The sequence below is a fragment of the Chiloscyllium plagiosum genome, chromosome 15 (genome assembly GCF_004010195.1).
Source record: "Chiloscyllium plagiosum isolate BGI_BamShark_2017 chromosome 15, ASM401019v2, whole genome shotgun sequence".
Taxonomy (NCBI): Eukaryota; Metazoa; Chordata; class Chondrichthyes; order Orectolobiformes; family Hemiscylliidae; genus Chiloscyllium; species Chiloscyllium plagiosum.
In genome coordinates this window covers 28871070-28894111 of record NC_057724.1, presented here as the reverse complement: position 1 = coordinate 28894111, position 23042 = coordinate 28871070, and the positions used below count along the sequence as shown (strand labels likewise).

The following is a 23042-nucleotide window of genomic DNA, read 5'->3' as shown; positions in this document are numbered from 1 at the left end:
ACACACACATTTTCTCACACTCACAACCCTCACCCCAGACAGACACACACACAGACAGACAAAGACCCACATGCACACATATATATTGTGTGTGGTGAATTTTTTTGGTACTTTCAGAGTTACATTGCACTTTACTCAAAAATCACATAGATTCATGTCGAACTCTGAGCTCAAAAACTGCATGAATTTATGTAAAACTCTGTTATTTCACTTTTTAGATTGGAATCAATCTAAACATCAGGTCATAGACAGAGAACACAGGGGGCTAACACCCTCAATATATTGTCTAGCTATCACCATTGTTAACAGCTAACCCGAGAATGCAACTTTATAAAAAAGGGTTTTGTGATTTACACATGAAAGAAGTGAAACTATCACTGTATTCTAACAGATGAAAGGCTTAACAGACAATCAATTCTTCAATGTATAATTTCAGTTACATCACACTGCAAATTTTTGCTATAAATTCTGTGTTACGATCGAGCCCTCCACAATCACCTGATGAAGGAGCGTCGCTCCGAAAGCTAGTGTGCTTCCAATTAAACCTGTTGGACTATAACCTGGTGTTGTGTGATTTTTAACCTTGGATCTGATACTCCTTCCCCAGGTTCCCTTCTTGATCCAATTTCTCTCTCCCACCTACCCTGCCCTATACTAAACACCACATCTCCTATCTGCCTCCTCCTCCCCCCCAGCCCCAAAACACCTTAACCCTTTTCCACTTGGTATTCTACCTACCTGGCATTCCACACCCTAGAGGTAAATGTAAGATATTTGGACTTTCAGATGACGTTTGATAACTTACCACACATTAGGCGACTCAATACGGTGAGCCAATGGTACTAGAGGTACCATGGATAAACTAATACAAGTCTAGTACATTGCTAACTAATACAATTTAGAGAGTTGGGCTCAGGTTGCATTTTCAGGATAGCAACCTCTAACTAGTGGTGTACCGTGGGATTAGTGCAGGGCCACAATAGTTTACAGTATAAATGTTTTGGATGAAGGATGTGAATGTACTGTCATCGAGTTTACAGACAACATAAAACTAGATGGGAATGCAAGTGGTGAGGATGACACGTAGAGCAGGGGGACAGACACAGGTAATCTGCTTGAAATTGCCACTCCTTGAAAAATCCAGCCCCTAAGTCTTGTTTTGTTTCATATGAGCTAGTGAGGTTTTCACACCGTTCGGCTTTTCAGTATTCATGGAATTTTACTTTCGCAAAGAGGATTTGGACTTGGCAAGAATGAACAACAGTTTTCATAGGCCTGAGCTGCAGTGCTACTCACTTGTGGAATATCTTCACTGCTCACTTAATTTTTTTTATTTAAGCAGATTGTGTTTTGCGTAGAACTGATTTGATTAATGCTCTAAAGATGTTATCATAGGATTATATGCCAGTTCCTGCAAAAACCTAATCTATGACACCCTCCTGACCTGACATCCACAGATATGTATTTTTAAAATTTAAAAAAAGGAAGAGTTTGAATATATACGGCATCTTTCTTAACCTCAGGATGTCCCAAAGCACTTTGTAGCCAATTAGTTACTTTTAAAAATACAACAAAAACAGAAATTCTGAAAATGTTCAGCAAGTTCAGAAGCATTTGGAGAAAGAGGAGTAGTTAACATTTCAAATTTCCAGGCTAGAGCAAAATTGTGCTTTCATAATTTTAATATTCAGTCATGGTGCCGCCCAATTAGTTTATGTTGCAATTGACCTGTTCATCCGTTTTATGTCGGCTGTGTGATGATGTTTGGAAAGGATATCTAAGAGCTATCTTGTCAATGATTAGAGGCAAGCATACTAATGTTAAAAATCACACAACATCAGGTTATAGTCCAACCACCTGATGAAGGAGCAGCGCTCCGAAAGCTAGTGCTTCCAAATAAATATGTTGGCCTATAATATGGTATTGTGTGATTTTTAACTTTGTATACCCAGTCCTACACTGGCACCTCCAAATCAAGCATACTAATACATTGCCTCTCCAATCTGACTTAAATCAGAATGAGGAAGAGATCCTATGTAACTCAGTACTGCACTGCATAATGCAGTTATCTGCACATTCATTTGAAAAGCCAACAAAACTTAGAAGAACAAAGATCAAAAATTCAGATGTAAATACCTGATGAATGAGTAAATTTGCTTTAAAAGCTTTAGACAAAATAAGCGCACTTTCTATTTCTGCAAAACTGTTCATTTTTATTTTGCTTTTGGAGCAGTTGCATTTTCCAAATGCAATGCACAATAATTTTAAAAATATATTAATCTGTGCCACTCTTGTCCTCTTAAAACACATTCCAAAGATTTCCTCAACATTGGCAGATCTCATCATGACGAAATCCACAATGTGTACTGTGTGTTTATTCCACTGGTATCAAAATATGTATTTGTATTCTGCAAATTAAACTTAGGATCAGTCATCTGCTCCTCTAAATCGTTATAAATTTCATCTTATTCTGAGGTTGGGGGGGTTGGGGGGGTAACTGTATTCTGTCAATGATTGTTGGAATTAAAGTCCTGATGTTGAATGCCCATATTAAGGGATATGTGCTGCCAAGACCATTGTTGATTTCGGCATCTATAATTGTGTATTTATACAATATTTTCTGAACTGCTTGAATGCGTAAGTTTGTAATTGAATGATGGGACCTTTCTATAAGTCTCTCTCTTATAGAAAGCTTTAGAGATAACTTTGCTTATATTTGTTGCATTTTCTTTCAGATATTAAAGTAGTTGTAGCAGCTTGAGAATGCAGACTGAATCTTTTACAATTGTGACTCAGGCTCAGTTTGCACAACAATATAGGTAAGACATTAGTTTTATACTTTCAAACACGATTCTCATTAAATCTAATATTTTAGTTGGTCTTTTTCCATAGCTGACGCAAATTGATTACATTTTTCTAGTATTACTTAATATTTTACATCCAATAATGTTTAAGTGGATCATTTTTAAAATTACTGTTTACATTTCCAATTGATTCTGCAGTTACATTTTGATGTGCTGAAACTTGCTTTTGTTGAGGGTCTTTAAATGAATTGTTCTTCCAAAACAGGGGATGAATTATCCAGTCTGCTGCAATGAATAGTAATAGGGCCAAAGTGCAACAAGTAACATCAATTCCACTGTTACAAAGTAAACACTTCAAGTATACATAACTACATTACTTCTCTTCAGCTGTTTTCTCTCATCCAACTAGGTGTATCGTAACTTTATTCCACATCACTGGTGTTTGGCTGAGCAAATTGATCCTATGTGGAGCAATCTCAGAGAAACACCATAATTTGAAGTTAGAAAAGTTGTAAAGATAAATACATGTAATTTTGTGTATGTCCTAAGGTAATGAATCCACACAGAACATCTCTTTGAATGGGAATCTGTGAAAAGTACCTATCTCCTATAAAAGAAAGTGCCTCAAATTTCAAGCTTTATATGTGTTACTTCCCTTGTTATAAAATTAATTATTTATACCGATGTCTTAAGTTTGGGTTGTAAGGAGTTGTGCCTGCATTGTTATTGCAAAACTCTTGAAAATCACCTGACCGTTTCATGCTTTCCTCCTCTTTGCTCCCATCTTCTGATCCTACTACTTCAAAGCATGTATCCAATCTCTTGACAAGAATAAGCATGAGAAGAATTGAGAGAGGAGAATGGGGAAGAGTGTCTTGAAATGAGATTCAGGATAAATATGAGTGTCCCAATGTGAAATAGCATTAAAGATTTCAAAGTGCTATTTGGCCAGTGAATCTCCAGTTTTCTTTATCCTGACATCAGAATGTATTTTTAACCTCCTTTCATTTATTTCCACTTAACAGAGAGTATTTGGAGGCAAATGGAATTTTGGACACAGCCTATCGCCTCCAGAAGCAGCCTGATGGAACAGTGGCATTGCCTGTGCTTTACAGTAAACTCAGTCAGCACCACCTTCTCAACCTGTGTAATTCTGTGGCTCTGGGCAGCACCTGTACTATCACAAAAATAAAGGTAGGATTTCTTTCCTCAGTGGCACAGTGATAGGATTAGGGTTCAAGTATTTTGATACTGTTCAAGTCTTTGGGCTTTCATGTGACAACAAAAATATAGAAGTGCTTGGAAAATAATTCCAAGGTACTGGTGTGTCATCTGCTTTGAGAATAATTCAAGAGTTATAACTTTATGGGTGGTACATAACAGTATGTGCATTGTTACCCAAAAAATTACATTTGTAAACCAAATTGATGAAAAATAGATTACAGTATTTAGCTCCCACTCATCTCTCTTAGCATCATTCAATTAACAGCATTACTTTGATTTGTTAAGAATAAAAAAAAATATGTGTTTCAATTATGGCAAACCATCCTAAATGTGGAATTCCAGTCAGCATAGACTGTGGTGGGAAACGCCACTTAACTTGCCATGGAGAAAACAAGAAGCTTCTGTTTGCCTTGCTTGTCAGTACTCAGTGTTTATTAAGAAACTGTAATGTATCACTAACTCCCACAAATCATGTCAGCTTTGATCTGTACTGTGTTAAATAATCTCTGTTGGGTAGCAATTGAGGTCCAGCAAATATCCTTAACAGTGATGGGTGAAGAATAATTTCAACTCCTGGTTATGTCCATAACATCTTGGTGGAAATTGTTTGGATATAGGAATGTCCAATGAGGACACTAGTTTGATTGTAATAGGAACAAATTACTTCAGATGCTAGAATCTGTACTGAAAACAACAAATGCTGGAGATCATAGTGGGTCAGGCAGCATCCATGGAGAGAGAGCAAGTTAATGTTTTGAGTCCAGATGATTGTTCATCAGAGTTGAAGTGAAATGTGGAGGGACACATTTATGCTATAGTTTGGCGGTATGGTGGTGGTGGGGATAATGGGTGTAGGGTGTTGATGGAGATAAGATATTAGTAGTTTACATTAAGTGATTGGAATATGAGAATCACTTATTCACTTAATGAAAGCTACTAATATCTTTTCCCCACTAATATACCCTACACCTACCCCGACTACCACCCCCCAACAAAAGTATAGCATAAATGCTCTCCCTCCACACTTCACTTCAGCTCTGATAAAGAGTCACCTCGATTCGAAGTGTTAGCTTGCTCTCTCTTCATGGATGCTGCCTGACCCACTGTGATCTCCAGGGCATTTGTTGTTTGCAGCTTGATTGTGATGCCGTCAGTAGTCAAGTACCAGCCAGTATTCTCTGTTTGGTTCATGCATGGAAAATGACAGTGGAGTATTGTTTAAAGCTATGGAGCTGTATCCAGCCAAGAGACAAAGAGTAGAGAGGAAAAGTCATTTTTGGCATGGTGGTGAGTTGCTGTTTATTTAATGGAACTTTAGTTGAACAGAAAAACAGCATGGAAAAATCATGGAAGTATGGCCAGTGCCATGGTGATAACTGTCCAGTGGTTCCCAATTTGTGAACAGTAGTCAATTAATTTGCAAAAAGTAATTGACCTCTTTCAGTAACTATTTTCTCTCTCCTCAATTTTATTATAAATTTATCACTTATAAATCAGTTGTTAGGTGCAATTTGTTTCTCTTTGCCTAAATGTTTTACAAATACTTCTTCAGAACCCAATACTATCCAAGAAGTCTTCAGTAAAATCCTGCCACAAACAAATGCAGGAGGAGCTGTCTGAATTGGTGAAGCATGCTGGAGTATCATGGACTCATCAACTGAAGCATGACCTGCCTCGAGTGTGGAAGCGGCATGGAGACATGATTATTCTGAATGAAAGTGCATTCCAGGCAGATATTTGGAAAACCTTGGGTAAGACATAAAGTACAAACTATTTGAAGAGAACATTTCAGTATAAACTCTGTTGATAACCTCAATCCTGAGGATATTACTGTTTGTTTCCAGGGGATTATCATATTGCTTATTCACTGTATGTTCCCTCCTCTTCAATTTGTTCACCAGCTAAGGTCAGCAAACCATGCCTACTAATGCCTTTAAGAAGTAGTCACAGCCCAGGAATTTGCTAATATGGGGGACCTGCACACAACTGCATAGCTGAGAGCAACGTTAAACCACTGTCCAAACTACATACACATTTTTTAAAGCATAAAACACATCCTTCCCCCCCACATAGTTTGGAACTACAAACGGTGTGTCTGTGTTGTGTGCGTGCACGCATGTCTTCATGCACCATTAAATTGTTTTCAAACAGTGCAACCATAATGACATCCCATAAGGGCAGTGTGGAAAGTTGGACCAAGATACAACCTTAAATGTGTTGCCCAGAGGTTATCACATGATGAGCAAAATGTGTTTTTCAAACTTTGCTGATTTGGGTTTGGAAAGTGATATAACATTTCCTGTTTTATGTTCACATCTATTTATCTTTATTAAAATGAGTGAAGGACAGAAAATAAATGTCCAGATAATTTTTGCAGAATGGAATAAATTTCAGAATCAAAATCAATAGCTTCTGCAGACCATTTACTGGACAGGACACAAGCCAGGAAATTGAGATAGGAGAAGATAATATTCTTTAATTGTTTAAAAGGAGTTTCCATCGCTCTGTTAAAATATGTTATTACATTCAAGGGATAGAATTAATGTGACAGGGGGTCTCCTAAAGTAAGAGAGAGGAAAAATAAAATTAGGTAAAGTCACCATGGACCCTGTTCATTCTTATCTGCAGAATGATTCTTGACATAAGGGCTGAAAAGAAAGGAGACACAATGCGTCTCATGGATATTAGAAGCTGTTACTTTTAGTCATCTGTGATATAGAATTAAATTAGCATTAAAAATGTACTGATTGTCCCTTTATGCCCTGTATTGCAGAGCCAGGACTGTGGCTGGTGGTTGCTAATGTACTTGGAGCAAAACGCATTGCAAAAGCTGGTAGAGTATCTGCTGATGGCTTTCGGACTCCAAAGGTGACTTTACTGCTGGGGAATGATGCCTGGGTTCACCATATTGACAATGGCATCAGGTGAGGGCAGAATAAATAGAGATAAATTAAAATCTGACCATAAGAATGTAAAATTTTACTGCATGCAGACATGACATTGCTAATGATTGTGGGTGCTGTCTGACTCTTTCACAGTGTTGATCTTTATGTATGTATAATAGGTTTATTAAACAGACTTTAGAAGTCATGGCACAACATAGATTAAACATGAGATTCCTCTAACCTCAGTTTCTCAACAGTGGAGATTAAATTGGATGATACCAGCAGTATGAAACAGTAGTAAATTGATGTTTGAGTTTTCAACATGCCAATTTTTGTTGTTCATTAACCTGGAAAATGTTTGTCAAGATTTTAAATTCCAAATCAAGTAAAAGTGACCAAAGGACCAGGAAGCAATTCTCCAAAAAGTGTTTGAACTGTCATTGTGAAAAGAAATTTGGATGCTGTTAAACATCAGCTACTGATTTGCCGCTGGCATAGGCCAGTTGCATTTCCTGTATCTTTAAGTGAGATATGAATGGAGGTCAAGCAACTTCTACACTGGGAAAGACAGCAGTCAGATAGTGACTTATTCTTGGCCTCTAAGTGTTAACGTCAAGCTGAAAGTTAAGAGCAGCACTGTACAGCACAGGTATAATTAAACACAAAAGGGCACAAAATACAGAAAGAATTTTATAAGAAGCACAACTTTAAAAACACTGTTCAACTTTTGTGAATAACGTGGCAGGGAAATAAATGAGCAATCGCTCAGCGTTAGTGGTGTAATTCAGCATTAATATATGTGCCATATAAACTTAAAGTTGCCATAGCCCTACCAAGATATAGGGCTGCTCTCCAATTAGAGAGAGAGGAGTGGTCGTGGGTCACTATGCCTCAGGCATAGCGAGAGGTTGAAAAGGGAAGTCCTTCACAGTAATCACAGCAGGTAAGGGAGTTGAACCGACGGTTCAACAAATCAGCCATCCAGCCAACTAGGCTATGTTGTGATGAGGTGAAGGTTCAGTTTGATACATAGTAATTATGACAAAACTTTGAGTAATAGGTATGTGTTTCCTTACTAGATGAAAGGGAGTGAGGGTCAACTCCAACAAAATCAGAAATTGCTGAAATAGCTAAGCAGGTGTGGGAGCATCTGTGAAGAGAAATCAGAGTTAATATTTCGGGTGGAGTAACCCTTCCTTATCTCGAATCTTGTCTCCTAGTGGCCAGTTTCAACATCACCAATTTGGGGGAAGCAAGTTGTTTCTCCTTGCACTCCAATCTGTCTTTTTCATTGGTCTGTGGTGAACTATTCGTGAACAATGTGGCCAAAGTGGAATAAACTTAAGTAGGCAGATAGATACTTTAACTTTAAAAACTGCAAACCATTTCTACCCCAGGAGCCAATCAATGATTGTGAAAATAAAATTACCCTGATTTTAGACTGCATTCTAAAGGAAGATTTATTACTAGGAATGATGAGCAAGGATGTAAATAGTGTAGAAAATCTCCTCACATCCTTTTTCTATAAGTCAACAAGATACAAGCATCGGTGACTGTAGGTTTCGTTGTCCATCCCCTAATGTTCCTTGAGTTGATGAGCCAACATGAACAACTACAGTACATGGAGTGAAGGTATTCTCACTGTGCATTAAGTAGGGAGTTCCAGGATTTGATCGAGTGATGCTGAAAGAATTGTAATTTATTTCTGATTCGGGTTGGTCAAGGGAGTTTGGAGATGTTGGTGTTACCATCTGCCTGCTGCTGTTATTAGAATATGACTCCAACCAATGGAGAGTTTTCACTGAATTCCAGTGCACTTCAATCACACTCTGTTGATGTGAAGCCTTGATGCCATGGGCCATCCATCTTATCTTATGTCTGGAATTTGGCTTCTTAGGCTTTTTTGTACCAAAGTTGTAAAGAGTTTGGAGCTGAGATGACCTGGCCAAATGCAAAGTGAGCATCATTGAGCAGGTTATTGGTAAATAAATTTTTTTACATTACTTAACAGTGTGGAAACAGGCCCTTTGGCCCAACAAGTCCACACCAACCCTCCGACGAGCAACCCACACCCCCCCCTATATTTACCCTTCACCTAACACTATGGGCAATTTTAGAATGGCCAATTCACCTAAGCTGCACATCTTCGGACTGTGGGAGGAAACCGGAGCACCCAGAGAGAACCCATGCAGACACGGGGAGAATGTGCAAACTCCACACAGATAGTTGCCCGAGGCGGGAATTGAACCCGGGTCTCTGGCGCTGTGAGGTAGCAGTGCTAACCACTGTGCCGCCCAAATGTTGCTTGAAACATCTATCTTTCATTACTTTGGTGATGATTGGGAGTTGAAAGATGAGTCAGTATTTGGTTAGATTAAATTTGTCTTCCACTTTGTGGCCAGGATATACATTTCACTTTGGATATGTCAGTGCTTTGAATATACGAATTGGAGACACAGCTAATTATAGAGCACAGGTTTTCAGGACTGCAGCTGAAATTTTGCTGAGGTATGGCCTTTGCTTGCCAGTTTCTTGGAATCATCGGTGAATCTAATGGCTGAATACTGACATCTGAGGATAGATTTTCCACAGCATTTCTAACTGGAGTTTGATGGTCACAAATGTATCAGGCTTGTCTTTTATACTGGTGTTCTGAGCTCTTCCATCATCAAAGATGAGTCAATTCATGGAGTCCTTTTACCTCCTGTTCATATTTCAATGTCCACCCCCAGTCATAACTGAAGTGAGGACAGAAAATGCTTGAAATCTTCAACAGGTCTTGCGGAATTTGTGCAGAGAGAAATACGTGAATATTTCAGGCTGATGGCCTTCATCAGTTGGGTTTTGCTGAAAGCTCAATGACCTGAAATATTAACTTTGTTTCTTTTTCCATAGATACTGCTACACTTATTGAAACTTTCCTGCATTCTCTTGTTTTTATTTCAGTTTTCCAGCATCTGGAATATTTTGCTTTTGGATGTGGTAGGGCTGTAGAGTTTTGAGCTGATCCATTCTCTACAGCCTGTTACTCTTATTGACTTCCTCGCAAAGCTGCTCCTTTTGCAGCAGATTGATAGTCTGCTCAGGGTATTGTGATGTTGCTTTCAATCATGGGAACATCATGGTAAGCTAAATTCTATTTTCATTTCACATTCCGCTCACTGAGGACAATAGTAGCACCCCTACCTCTAAAACTGAGATGATGCCTATTCCTCTCAAATTGAGAAATGGTGGTCAAATATTCATAGTCTTCATCACTCCGCTGCTTAATGAATTAACTCACTGAGAAATCACAAGCACCAAGTTTAGAATTGACCTCTTCAGGAATTAAAAAAAGAAATTCCTGGAAGTACTTAGTGTGTCTGGCAAGAGAAACAAGAGGACGTTTCTTCAGAACACCAGGAATTATCAACACTGCTATATAAACTTGCCCTTAGTGTTACCTTTTCAACATATAACACAATAATATTTTTTTAAAAAGACTTTAATTGACTGATTATCTCATTCTCAAATTGTAGTAAGCTACATTACAGTCAGTTAACGATGGGGAAGCGATTGTCCAATGGTATTATCATTGGACTGTTAATCCAGAGACTGAGGTAATGTTCTGGGAACCTGGGTTCAAATCCCACCATGGTGGATGATGGAATTTGAATTCAATAAAAAAATTTGGAATTAAAACTGCCATCGTTACCTGGTCTGGCCCACAGCAATGGGGTGACTTTTACCTGTCCTCCGGGTAATTGGGATGGGGAATAAATGCTGGCCTAGCCAGCGAAGCCCACTTCCCACGAATGAATAAAAAATTTAGCACTTCTGAAGATACTGTTAACTAAGCAAAAGGGGAGAAAACTTTTTTCACACAGCAACACCCTGAAGAACCAACTAGGTGACTTAACAGATTATTTGCTTTTGTTAGTGATGCATGAAGACAGATTGTTGGCCAGGGTACTGGAAAGTTCCCTCCTCCTACACAGATAATAACATGGGATCTCTTGTGCTCATTGAATCAATTTGATTTCTCATTTCCAGATCTTCATTCAACAACTGTCAGTCTAAATAAAGCAGCTCAATAGCACTTGAGTACTAGATTAAATTTCCTACAGTGTGGAAACGGGCCCTTCAGCCCAACAAATCCACATCAACCCTCTGAAGAGTAACCCACCCAGACCCATTTACCCACGCAGACACGGGGAGGATGTGCAAACTCCACACAGACATTCGCCCGAGGCAGGATTCAAACCTGTGTCCCTGGTGCTGTGAGGCAGCAGTGCTAACCACTGAGACACCGTGCCATCCCTAGTTTGGAAATATGTGCCTTTTGGACATCAGATCCAGTCATTGTCAGACTGACAACCTCATGCTAGAAATCAGGGCTTTAAGTGGTAGGAAATGACCCCTACATCATATGCTGCTTACAGACCATGAGGTTTGTTCTGTGGATGGTTTTACTTGTTCATGATCACTGCCTGTTGGAGTATTGTCACTTTCTGTTGAGTCTTCTGTATTGCTGCAAGTACATGCATTTTCTCAGCCATCATGATTTGGGTACTGCTTTTGTTATCTATCGACATGTAGTACTGTAATTTGCATTTATATTCTTTTCTAAAAATTATTGTTATTTCTTGAACTAATCAAGAAATTGATATGTCTGTACCTCTAGTATTGTAAAGTGTCTCATATTCTTTTGAAGGTATACATTTGATGTCACCAAATGCATGTTCTCCTCAGGAAACATCACAGAGAAGCTTCGGGTCAGCTCATTTGATTGTACGGGGGAGGTGGTTGTGGATCTGTATGCAGGTAACATTGAGAGTTACTCACATGAACACAATGGGCTGACTGGCCTCCATCTGTGCTGTATGATCTTATAATACCCTACTGTTTGTAAAGAGGGAAGCAACATTACAGGGACTAGTAATTTGAATGAAAACTATATTCATTTAATTAATTCATTTATTCAATTGATACTGTTATGGACTAAGCTAGACCATTCAAAACATTCTTAAGCAGGCAGCTCAGACCAAAACTTTGCAATTTGTTTCGCTAAGTGTGCAGTGAAAATTACACGAATTAAGTTAGCGAGGTTGACTATTAGATTTTAAAACAGACAGAGATTTATTCACAAAATTATACAATGAAACACAAAGGATAGAATGAAGACCCCATTCAGACCTCAGCCTATCCAACTAGACTTAATTATGCTGTTCTGAATACACACAACAGTCCCAATATTAAAACTCCCTTTAAATACCAGTATAAATGGAAGACATACTTACAGGCTGAAGTTGAAGGGCTGAAAAGAGAGTGAGTGTTTCCACACAGCTCCCTGTTGAACTTCCAACCAGTTCAAGACTGAACTAAAACTGCTCAGCTCAGCTAGAGCTGACCACTCTCCTTTCATTATACAGGTCACTTCTAAAACTTTGGCTTGAAGTCTCATCTGTTTACATAGTCATAGAGATGTACAGCATGGAAACAGACCCTTCGGTCCAACCCGTCCCTGCCGACCAAATATCCCAACCCAATCTAGTCCCACCTGCCCGCACCCGGCCCATATCCCTCCAAACCCTTCCTATTCATATACCCATCCAAATGCCTCTTAAATGTTACAATTGTACCAGCCTCCACCACTTCCACTGGCAGCTCATTCCATTCATGTACCACCCTCTGTGTGAAAAAGTTGCCCTTTAGGTCTCTTTTATATCTTTCCCCTCTCACCCTAAACCTATGCCCTCTTGTTCTGGAATCCCCAACTCCAGAGAAAAGACTTTGCCTATTTACCCTATTCATGCCCCTCATAATTTTGTAAACCTCTATAAGGTCACCCCTCAGCCTCCGACGCTCCAGGGAAAACAGCCCCAGCCTGTTTAGCCTCTCCCTATAGTTCAAATCCTCCAATCCTGGCAACATCCTTGTAAATCTTTTCTGAACCCTTTCAAGTTTCACAACATCTTTCTGATAGGAAGGAGACCAGAATTGCACGCAATATTCCAACAGTGGCCTAACCAATGTCCTGTACAGCCGCAACATGACCTCCCAACTCATGTACTCAATTCTCTGACCAATGAAGGAAAGCATACCAAACGCCTTATTCACTATCCTGTCTACCTGCGACTCCACTTTCAAGGAGATATGAACCTGCACTCCAAGGTCGTTTTGTTCAGCAACACTCCCTAGGACCTTACCATTAACTGTATAAATCTTGCTAAGATTTGCTTTCCTAAAATGCAGCACCTTGCATTTATCTGAATTAAACTCCATCTGCCACTTCTCAGCCCATTGGCCCATCTGGTCAAGATCCTGTTATAATCTGAGGTAACCCTCTTCACTGTCCACTACACCTCCAATTTTGGTGTCATCTGCAAACTTACTAACTGTACTTCTCATGCTCGCATCCAAATCATTTATGTAAATGACAAAAAGTAGAGGACCCAGCACCAATCCTTGTGGCACTCCACTGGTCACAGGCCTCCAATCTGAAAAACAACTCTCCACCACCACCTTCTGACTTCTACCTTTGAGCCAGTTCTGTATCCAAATGGGTAGTTCTCGCCGTACTCCATGAGATCTAACCTTGCTAATCAGTCTCCCATGGGGAACCTTGTTGAACGCCTTACTGAAGTCCATATAGATCACATCTACTGCTCTGCCCTCATCAATCCTCTTTGTTACTTCTTCAAAAAACTCAATCAAGTTTGAGAGACATGATTTCCCACGCACAAAGCCATGTTGACTATCCCTCATCAGTCCTCGCCTTTCCAAATACATGTACATCCTGTCCCTCAGGATTCCCTCCAACAACTTGCCCACCACCGATGTCAGGCTCACTGGTCTATAGTTCCCTGGCTTGTCCTTACCACCCTTTTTAAACAGTGGCACGACGTTTGCCAACCTCCAGTCTTCCAGCACCTCACCTGTGACTATCAATGATACAAATATCTCAGCAAGAGGGACAGCAATCATTTCTCTAGCTTCCCACAGAGTTCTCGGGTACACCTGATCAGGTCCTGGGGATTTATCCACCTTTACCTGTTTCAAAACATCCAGCACTTCCTCCTCTGTAATCTGGACATTTTGCAAGATGTCCATCTATTTCCGTACAGTCTATATCTTCCATATCATTTTCCACAGTAAATACTGATGCAAAATACACATTTAATATCTCCCCCATTTTCTGTGGCTCCACACAAAGGCCGCCTTTCTGATCTTTGAGGGGCCCTATTCTCTCCCTAGTTACCCTTTTGTCCTTAATGTATTTGTAAAAACAAATATAAACAAAAGGTCTCTAAAAGTCCTTTTCACCTCTGTACCAAACCAGACTGATTGGAGCCCGGCCGGTTTATTGCCCCTCTGAAAAAAACCAAGGACAGAGTCTCCTTGAGAGAAGGAACAGCTTTTAGGAAAAAAAGGACTAGCTTTGTGACAGTACTCACAAAATGTAATTTTGCTGTTCAGAGCAAAGGAGGTTAATCAACATTGGTATAGATAAAATTTACTTCAGAGAGTCTACCTCTTTGAGCTCATTATGTTAATTGAGCTCTCATACTATCAGCAAGTCATTTCATGAAAGGTCCCTGATGACATATAGCATTATTTAAACAAGCATTCATGTAAACTGCATACAATGTTAGGCTTGAACAGACAAGGAGAAAGTGAGGACTGCAGATGCTTGAGATCAGAGCTGAAAAATGTGTGCTGGAAAAGCGCAGCAGGTGAGGCAGCATCTAAGGAGAAGGAGAATCGACGTTTCAGGCATAAGCCCTTCTTCAGGAATCATTCCTGAAGAAGGGCTTATGCCCGAAACGTCGATTCTCCTGCTCCTTGGATGCTGCCTGACCTGCTGCGCTTTTCCAGCAACACATTTTTCAGCCTTGAACAGACAAGTAATTTTAGTTTGGGTATGTGTACTCTATATATGATAATTATTTATGATGTTTTAATGTTTATTGTGCACTTCCTTTCGTCTCCAATTTTCCTTAAATATCTTTGGTAAGAAATTCATGCAGCTTTAAGAATATGCAGACTATTAGAATAATCAGCTTCATTGTTTATTTCCAATTTCCTTTAGTGCTAAAGTGAGGACTGTCATGATTGGAGAACAGAACATTTTATGCCTTTTTGTGCCCAGTGTCACTAACACACATGCAAACACTCTTTCCAAGTCAAGGGCTACAGCCAAATAATTTAAAATAAAGCTCGCTGTGTGCTGCTTCTCTGAGTTCAAGGTCATTAGATAAAATGCAGCTGTTTTGCATAACTCTTTAAGGAAGTTGTCTGTACTGGTTTCTGGCTTGGTTGCTCTTTAAATCATCCTGTTCATATTGCAGAGCAGTTTAAAATTGACGTTTTCAATCTCAAACACACACATGGATTTGCTTTTGAGTCTCTTTATACTTCTTCAGCAAGTCAGTCAGTAGCTAGATTCATAAATATCAATGATCAAAATGTGACATATGCCATTATCAATGGCAAGGTGTCTTGTGTGTTTATTGTCACCAAGATACTGCTATTGACAGAAGTGCCTGTGTACACCAGGTTTTTGAATGATAACCGCCTCATAAAAGATAACTGCCACACCAATATGACATTTTATTGAAAAACAGAGACTAGCATTTTAATAACACCTTTCAGTGCTGCAGATGTCTCACTCTGCTTTACAGCCATTGCTGATTTTTAACGTTTAGTTACTCAAATAGTATAGGACCCTGGTATATGAGTATTTCAACTGAAAACTTGTAATGTGTAAAAATACTTAGAGATGATCATATATTGCATTAATAGCTTTCTTATTTTGTGAATCATGTGTACTAGTAATTCTGTAATGAAATTAATTAATTCCGTTTCTACAGGCATTGGTTATTTTACATTACCATTTCTCATGCATGCGGGTGCAGCATTTGTCCATGCCTGCGAATGGAATCCACACGCAGTTGCTGCACTCTTAAAGAATCTGGAATTGAACAAAGTATTGCATCGCTGTAAAGTCCACAAAGGTGACAACCGACAGGTATTTTCTTATGTGTCCACTATTTTTTACTGCCCTCTGTTGGAATCTTACAGGGTTTTCTGAATTTGTTTCATCAAAGCAGGATAAATCTTGAGGAATCACTTATTCTGAGGATAAACCTGCTATCGATGTCTTTTCCAAAAACCTCAGCCTATATCAAATACTATTTTCAGGCACTTTCTATCTTTTAAAGCTTCGATACTTGAAATCACAGTGCCGAATTTAGGATAATTGAAGAATGTTCGCATAAAGTGAAGAATGTTAGCATAGAATTGAATAACTTTTAAATTTAATAAGCTATAGGTGAAATGACTTCTTATTTTCCATAAGTTTACCATCTATATCCAAGAAAAGAAGTTGAGACTGAGGAAATATGTCTGTTGCATCAATATGTGGTTGGAAAAAGGACTGGTGATACTAGAGATTTGTAAATGCTGAGCTCATACAATATTCCATAGAACAAAATGATTCTTCTGTAATGGGGGTTGTAGACACAAGGACAAATATTTTCCAGCAAACAGCTGACCAGAGTTTATTACTGGAGATGAGATATTTATGTTATATTTTGATGTTTTACCTTTTGGGGTTCAGTAGTCATTGAATCATACAGTGCAGAAGTAGATCCTTTCATCCAACTCATCCATGCCGACCAGGTTTCCCAAACTAAACTAGCCCCATCTACCTGCGTTTAGCCGATATCCCTCTAAACCTTACCTATCTTGTACCTGTCCAAATGTCTTTTAAATGTTGAAACTGTATTTGCATGTACCTCTTCCTCTGGCAGTTCATTCCTGTGTGACAAAAGTTGCCTCTCAAGTCTCTTTTAATTTTTCTCTTTTTGAAGGCAAAATGAACTGGAAGCTGCAAGCCAGCCTCATTGTCACACTGAGTTTCATGCAGGCTGATTGATTAACAGTGGAGCTTCACTGTTAATCAATGGTAGGAAGATCCTTTATTTAATCTCCACATTTCTTGAAGTTTGCCCATGTTGAATACTGTGTGAGTTGGCATTGAGAGTGTAAGGGCAAACTGAAATTGGATTGGCATGAGTTAGCACTTAGTTAATATAGGGCTGTGGAGGTGGGCAGAGAGGAATAAGGTGACATTATAGTTACAATGTGTTATGCAGGTGCATGAAGAATAAGGTGGCATGGAGGAACAAGAGGCCATCGCGTGCAGGGAGAAAAACTGTGTTCCGGAAGGCATTGAAGGATCTTGGTGGTAGGTGGCATGGGATGGCACAGATTGGATATATGAAGTGTGTGAAGGCTAAGGGATGTTTTTGGGAGTTTTTAATATGGATTTTTTTCAGGAGGTTTATTGGGTCAGATGAAATAAATGACATATGATTTATACATGGTCTGTGGAATGAGTGGACTTTTGTAGTCCCAAAGGTCTTTATTACTTTAATTTTCTAAAGTTCCCACCGACACTTTGAAGTGGACCTCAGTACAGAGATCCACAAGTTCATCCATTTGTAGTTTTGGTATTTTGGACCAGTCTTTGCATCAATTCTGAGCTGTCACTTGAACTTTTAAAATCAATAAGAAATTGCAATAAATTTGATTGAATGTAGAGAATGGAAAAAAGAAAAGAAAGACTTAAATGGAAAAGATACAAGAATTTAATAACAATCATGGCAAAATTGTGTGTCCTTTATCAGAAATTTCATTGCCTCTTGCAGTTACATTTTTATAAAAATGACTTCACCTTTTTACTGACGAGAGTTGGTTCAAACCCTTTTATACATTGGACTTAGATTTTAGTCAAGGCCAGGATGAAGATATAAAATCTCCTTTCTCTCGTGTAATGATCCTACATTCAGTTACAAAGTTGTAAATAATTTGGTACATATTGTGGATCTCCACTGCATGAGAAACAAATAGTTGTGTGAAAAATTGATGCATTACAGAAAAACATTGACGTTCTTGAGACGTTGATGGTAGAACAGAATTTTGAGTTGGAGAAAGCTTTTCTGTAGTTGAGAAAGTATGTGCCATCTTGAGTCATAATACATCTGAGGAATCCCACCAGTGAAACACAGAATTATAAGGACAAAATCATATGACCATCAGTGGTGTTATCAGTCAAGCTTGCTGAATGTTAGAGATGCTCTTCAGGTGTCTAGGTAGATTTGGAAGAACCCATCAATCCTTACTAGTGAAGGTATACGTAACGTTGTACAGCAGAATGGATTGCATTAGAAGAGGACACAGGATTAGTCAGGTTCTGGTGAGATTGTAAGGAGGAGGAGGATAGATTTGGGGCATCCATCACCAGACCAACACTAATATTGTTGAATCACCTAATCATGATGAAGGTTCACATAATGTAATCCTGTGGTCGACTCCTGCCACCAGGAATGTGACCAATCTAGACATGAAGCAGCTTGTTGAGCACTGGCTGAGGAAGGCAATGTATGAAAATTGGGAGCACTTTACACCTAATCTACACCTTTTCACCATCATTGTTCTTCTCCTGGGCTGGTCATACTCACTCCCAACATTCTACAACAAACCTGCTAGAAATCAATGGTGTCTTCAAGGCCCTGATAATGTATCAATTATCCTGGTTAAAGCAGAAGTCTGTGGTCATTGGCTTGCATTTGATAGTCTTGACTTAATTTGCATGTTGGTGGCGACTCCAATTTCGTCTACCACCAATCCACCATGATCAAGTTGGAATTTTCTGTTCTCTCTGTTAATGTGACAGAGGCAAAGGTCCAGAGCAAGATACAAAATAGTCATTAATGGTGGAGAAAACAAAATATGTAAAATGGGTGTAAATTAAGATGTTGTAATTTATTTAATTTATACCCATTTTCAATTTTTTTCCTCCACCATTAACAACTCCACTATCTTTGGTGCTGGGCCTCTGTCCTGTCAAATACCTTATGTTCTGAAGCAGTCATACTGGACTCAAAATATTAACTCTGATTCCCTCTCCACAGATGCTGTCAGACATGCTGAGTTTTTCTGACATAGAATCATTGAATCCCTATCAAGTGTCAGCAGGACCATCAAGTTCAGACTGACCGTCTGAAGAGCATCCCATCCAGACCCACTCCTTCTACTCTATCCCTGTAACACTGTATTTCTCTTGGCTAATCTACCTAGTCTGCACATGCTTGGACATTATAGGCAATTTAACATAGTCAATCCACTTAAACTGCACATTTTTGGATTGTGGGAGGAAACCGGAGCACCTGGAGAAAACCAGTGTAGATATGGGGAGAATGTGCAAACTCCACACAGACAGTCACCCAAGGGTGAAATCAAACCCAGGTTCCTGATGCTGTGAGGCAGCAGTGCTGCCCATTTTGTTGAGAACATTGTCTGAGTTGATTTCGGAATTCTAATATCCACAGTTTGCCTTTATGACTAGAAAGGCTGTGGTTATGTGGTCTCCAAGTTGCACATGGACTGTCAGGTTTTATGAGTAGTTATACTTTCAACTATTTAATACAGAGATAAATTCTAATTTGGAGTTTCAAAGATAACCAGCTGTTTTACGTGGTCCATGTGATTTATGTTGCTGTAGAGACAGATTATGACAGAATCAGAGTCCATCAAAAATCATTCTAGTAATGGCTTACAGGGTTTCTAAGTTATCACTAAATCTAGACAAACAGGTCTGTTTGCAAGAATTGGAAAAAAGAAAGAGAGCAGAGAGTTACAGGCAGCTGTCTTTATGGTTAATCATGTAAAATGTGGGTGACAGCCTGAACTCAAATTGAGGAGACCAAGTGCATTATGATTCAAATGAGGCTGCAAGATTCACTTGGCTTTTGCAAGAGAGAGGAACCTCTGGGGTAACACTTGTGGTGAAAGACCAGTCAGGGAGCAAAGTTACTCAGCTGAGAAAGAAAAAGTGAAACCTTGTTAAATCGAAGTATTTTATTTTCTCCATTTGCACCAATCTTCATGCATGTGAACCTCCATTTTCCATCCGTACAATGATGGATTTTCAGGTCACTTTGATTTGTGTTCAGCAAAAAAGGTTTTCTTGCATAAATGCTATAATTGGGTGCAAACACTGAATATGAAGTTAGTATTAGAGATTTAGACAGAGGCATTAACATTCTGCTGGGCATGCTTGGCCTGAAGACATTTGACTCAGTGGTTAGCACTGCTGCCTCACAGCACCAAGGTCCCAGGTTCAATTCCAGCCTTGGGCGACTATCTGTGTGGAGTTTTCACATTCTCCCCGTAATTGCGTGGGTTTCCAAAGATGTGCAGGTCAGGTGAATTGGCTATGCTAAATTGCCCATAGTATTAGGTGTATTAGTTCGGGGTAAACATAGGGTAGGTGAATGGGGCTGGGTGGGTTACTCTTCGAAGGGTTGGTGTGGACTTGTTGGGCCAAAGGGCCTGTTTTCATACTGTAGGGAATCTAATTAATCACACCATGCCTGCGTATCACTGTCTTCTGATGTTTCATGATTCTCCGTGAACAACAAACTTAGTGTTTAGCGGCACAGTTTCCTCCCACAGTCCAAAGATGTGCAGGTTAGGTGAATTAGTCGTGCTAAATTGCCCGTAGAGTTAGGTGCATTCGTTAGGGGGAGTGGGTCTGGGTGAGTTACTCTTTGGAGGGTCGGTGTGGATTAGTTGGGCTGAAGGGCCTGTTTCCATACTGTAAGGAAGCTAATCTTTCCATATAAGCATAATTTGAATATTGAGATACATCCCAGAGAGACCCAAATGAAGGTGTTTTCCTGTATATTGGGTTCCAGCTTGTAAGAGCTATTCATTTCGCTTTGAGCTTGAGCTATGAAATAGCATTGCCTGCTGCATAGCAGGAGGACTCTAAACACTGAAGTCAAAATTATTTTCTTTCAAATCATTGAGTTGTCTTCTGGGTTATACTCCATTTGAACCCAACCGACAGCCACCGACAGATATAATTCGGCTGTCATATTTTAGCAGGATTTTATTTGATTTGCTTTGATTTAGTATTGTCAAGCACTGAGATACAGTGAAAAGTATTGTTTGCATGCTAACCCGACAAGTCATACCTTACGTAAGTCTATCAGGGTAATAGAACAGAATGTAGAATAGGGTGTTACAGCTACAGAGAAAGATCAACTCAAATATATGAAGTCCATTCATAAAGCTGATAACAGTGGGGGAAAAATCGGTTCTTGAATCTGTCGGTACATGTTTCCAAACTTCTGTATCTTCTGCCTGATGGAAAAGGGTGGAGTGTATAACCAGGTTGGGAGGGGTCTTTGATTATGTTGGCCAGTTTACCAAGGCAGCAGGAAGTGTGCATGGAGTCAATGGAAGGAAGTCTAGTTTTTGTGATGGACTGGGCTGCGTTCACAATTCTTTGTAATTTCTTGTGGTCTTGGGTGGAGCAGTTGCCTAACCGAGCTATAATGCATTTGGATAGGATGCTTTCCATTGTGCATCCAAAAAAATCAGAAAGAGTCAAATTGTAGACTTGCCGAATTTCCTTTGCCTTCTACAGCAACTGTGTAATGTTAGAAAAACAATTCAAAGATATTTTTATGGTCCCAAAAGTGATCACAACAATTTGACTGAATGGTTCACAGATACCTCATAGTTTACAGTAGAGATTTTCTTCTTATAGTGGATACTGGAGCCATGAAAGTAGAAACATTATTCCCATGTATCCACTTTTGGCTTCCACGGTGGCTACTGTATAGTAGGTCAAGGTACCTTGATAAAGATTGTGCTTTTCATTCCAATTTGCAAATGTAATAAACTGCTTGAAATATTTCTTGGTTATAAATTTATAATTAAACTCCTTTGTGTTTCTAGCTGTCTCTACGCAATCTGGCAGATCGAGTGAATTTGGGACTCATTCCAAGTTCAGAAGAAGGATGGCCTGTAGCGTGCCAGTTGTTAAGAGAGGATAAGGGAGGGATTTTCCACATTCATCACAATATTAGCCTGTACGGTGAAAACAGAAATGCACACTTCGACAGGCAGAATTTTGATAGCAGTTCTTCTAAAGCACAGCAACAGTATTTAACTGCAGAGCTTCCAGCTTCAAGTATTGAGAGATCTGGGAGTAGTTCCGATTCTACAACTCCAACATTCACATCATCATTGAAAAAGGATGCAAATGAAGAAAGCATATACAACTTAAGATGGAAAGGACCAGGCAACCAGTCAAAAATTGAAAAAGGAGTATTTACCTATCCGGAGTGGCAAGCTTGGGCAGAGACAGTTGCATTAAGGATTAAGTGTTTATTAGAAACTCTCCATGCAAAGCCATGGTGGACAAATATCTTACATCTTGAACATGTGAAGTCTTATGCACCTCATGTTGATCATGTTGTACTGGACTTGGAATGTAGACCATGCGATGTGAATTTATAAACTGAAAATATTGGGCTTTTTCCCAAATTTTGTAATCCATGAAAGTTGAGAAACTGAAAATGCCTGTATTTATCCATGTTACACTTAGCGTCTTTCTGTCGTTAACTGGTATTATCCTATATATCTTTTAATGGCCTGATTTGCACCCCAGCCTTCTGTTTTGTACATTTTTAAAAAAATATTTTACGTGTAACATCTTATGTTCAATTATCATTTAATTTTACAGTTTATCTTTGCTTTTCTAATTGTTTTTGTTGACTACTGTCCTAATCTCTCTATTTTGTTCTTATGGCTTTATTCATCCATGTTGTCTCATTAGTATTTAATTTGTTCTTTCTTTTTGACAGAGCACTTTCTTCTGTACTCTGAAATATATAAGATGTTGTTCAACACTGTCCTATATTGTTATTTGTTGATAATGAATACATAACAGTCGTGTCAAAATAACCTACTGCTCCTGAAGTTTTTTCATTTTCCAAGCATTGAAGCAATGTAGTATCATCCTCTGTGATTTGCTCCCATCATTCCCTCTGTAACCTGTAAATGTTATTTTTACAAGATCATCATATCTATTCTATGTCTGCAACTTTACCCTATACCTCTGAAAATTATGTATTTTATTCCAGCATCTGTTCTTTCTTGAATCTCTCCTTTCCACTTACGTGCTTCAGCCCTTGATGCTGCTCTTCCTCAGCTTCATTCACAAGTGGGGAATAGGTTCGTGTGATATCCATATCCACAGGACGAAGGTGTTGCACACTCCCAGCTC

The 23042-nt window shown here is 39.1% G+C and overlaps 1 protein-coding gene across 1 annotated transcript in view; it reads left to right on the top strand.

Annotated features, from left to right (window-relative positions):
- Window positions 1-22720, top strand: part of trmt12 (tRNA methyltransferase 12 homolog) — a 27623-nt gene extending 4903 nt beyond the window's left edge. Inside the window, exons 2-8 of the mRNA XM_043704574.1 lie at window positions 2736-2819; window positions 3830-3998; window positions 5581-5779; window positions 6802-6952; window positions 11607-11716; window positions 15766-15923; window positions 21710-22720. Of these exons, the coding sequence (XP_043560509.1) occupies window positions 2764-2819; window positions 3830-3998; window positions 5581-5779; window positions 6802-6952; window positions 11607-11716; window positions 15766-15923; window positions 21710-22273 (1407 nt within the window). The 5' untranslated portion in view covers window positions 2736-2763 and the 3' untranslated portion in view covers window positions 22274-22720. The remainder of the gene's footprint in view (window positions 1-2735; window positions 2820-3829; window positions 3999-5580; window positions 5780-6801; window positions 6953-11606; window positions 11717-15765; window positions 15924-21709) is intronic.
- The last annotated feature ends 322 nt before the right edge of the window (window positions 22721-23042 follow it).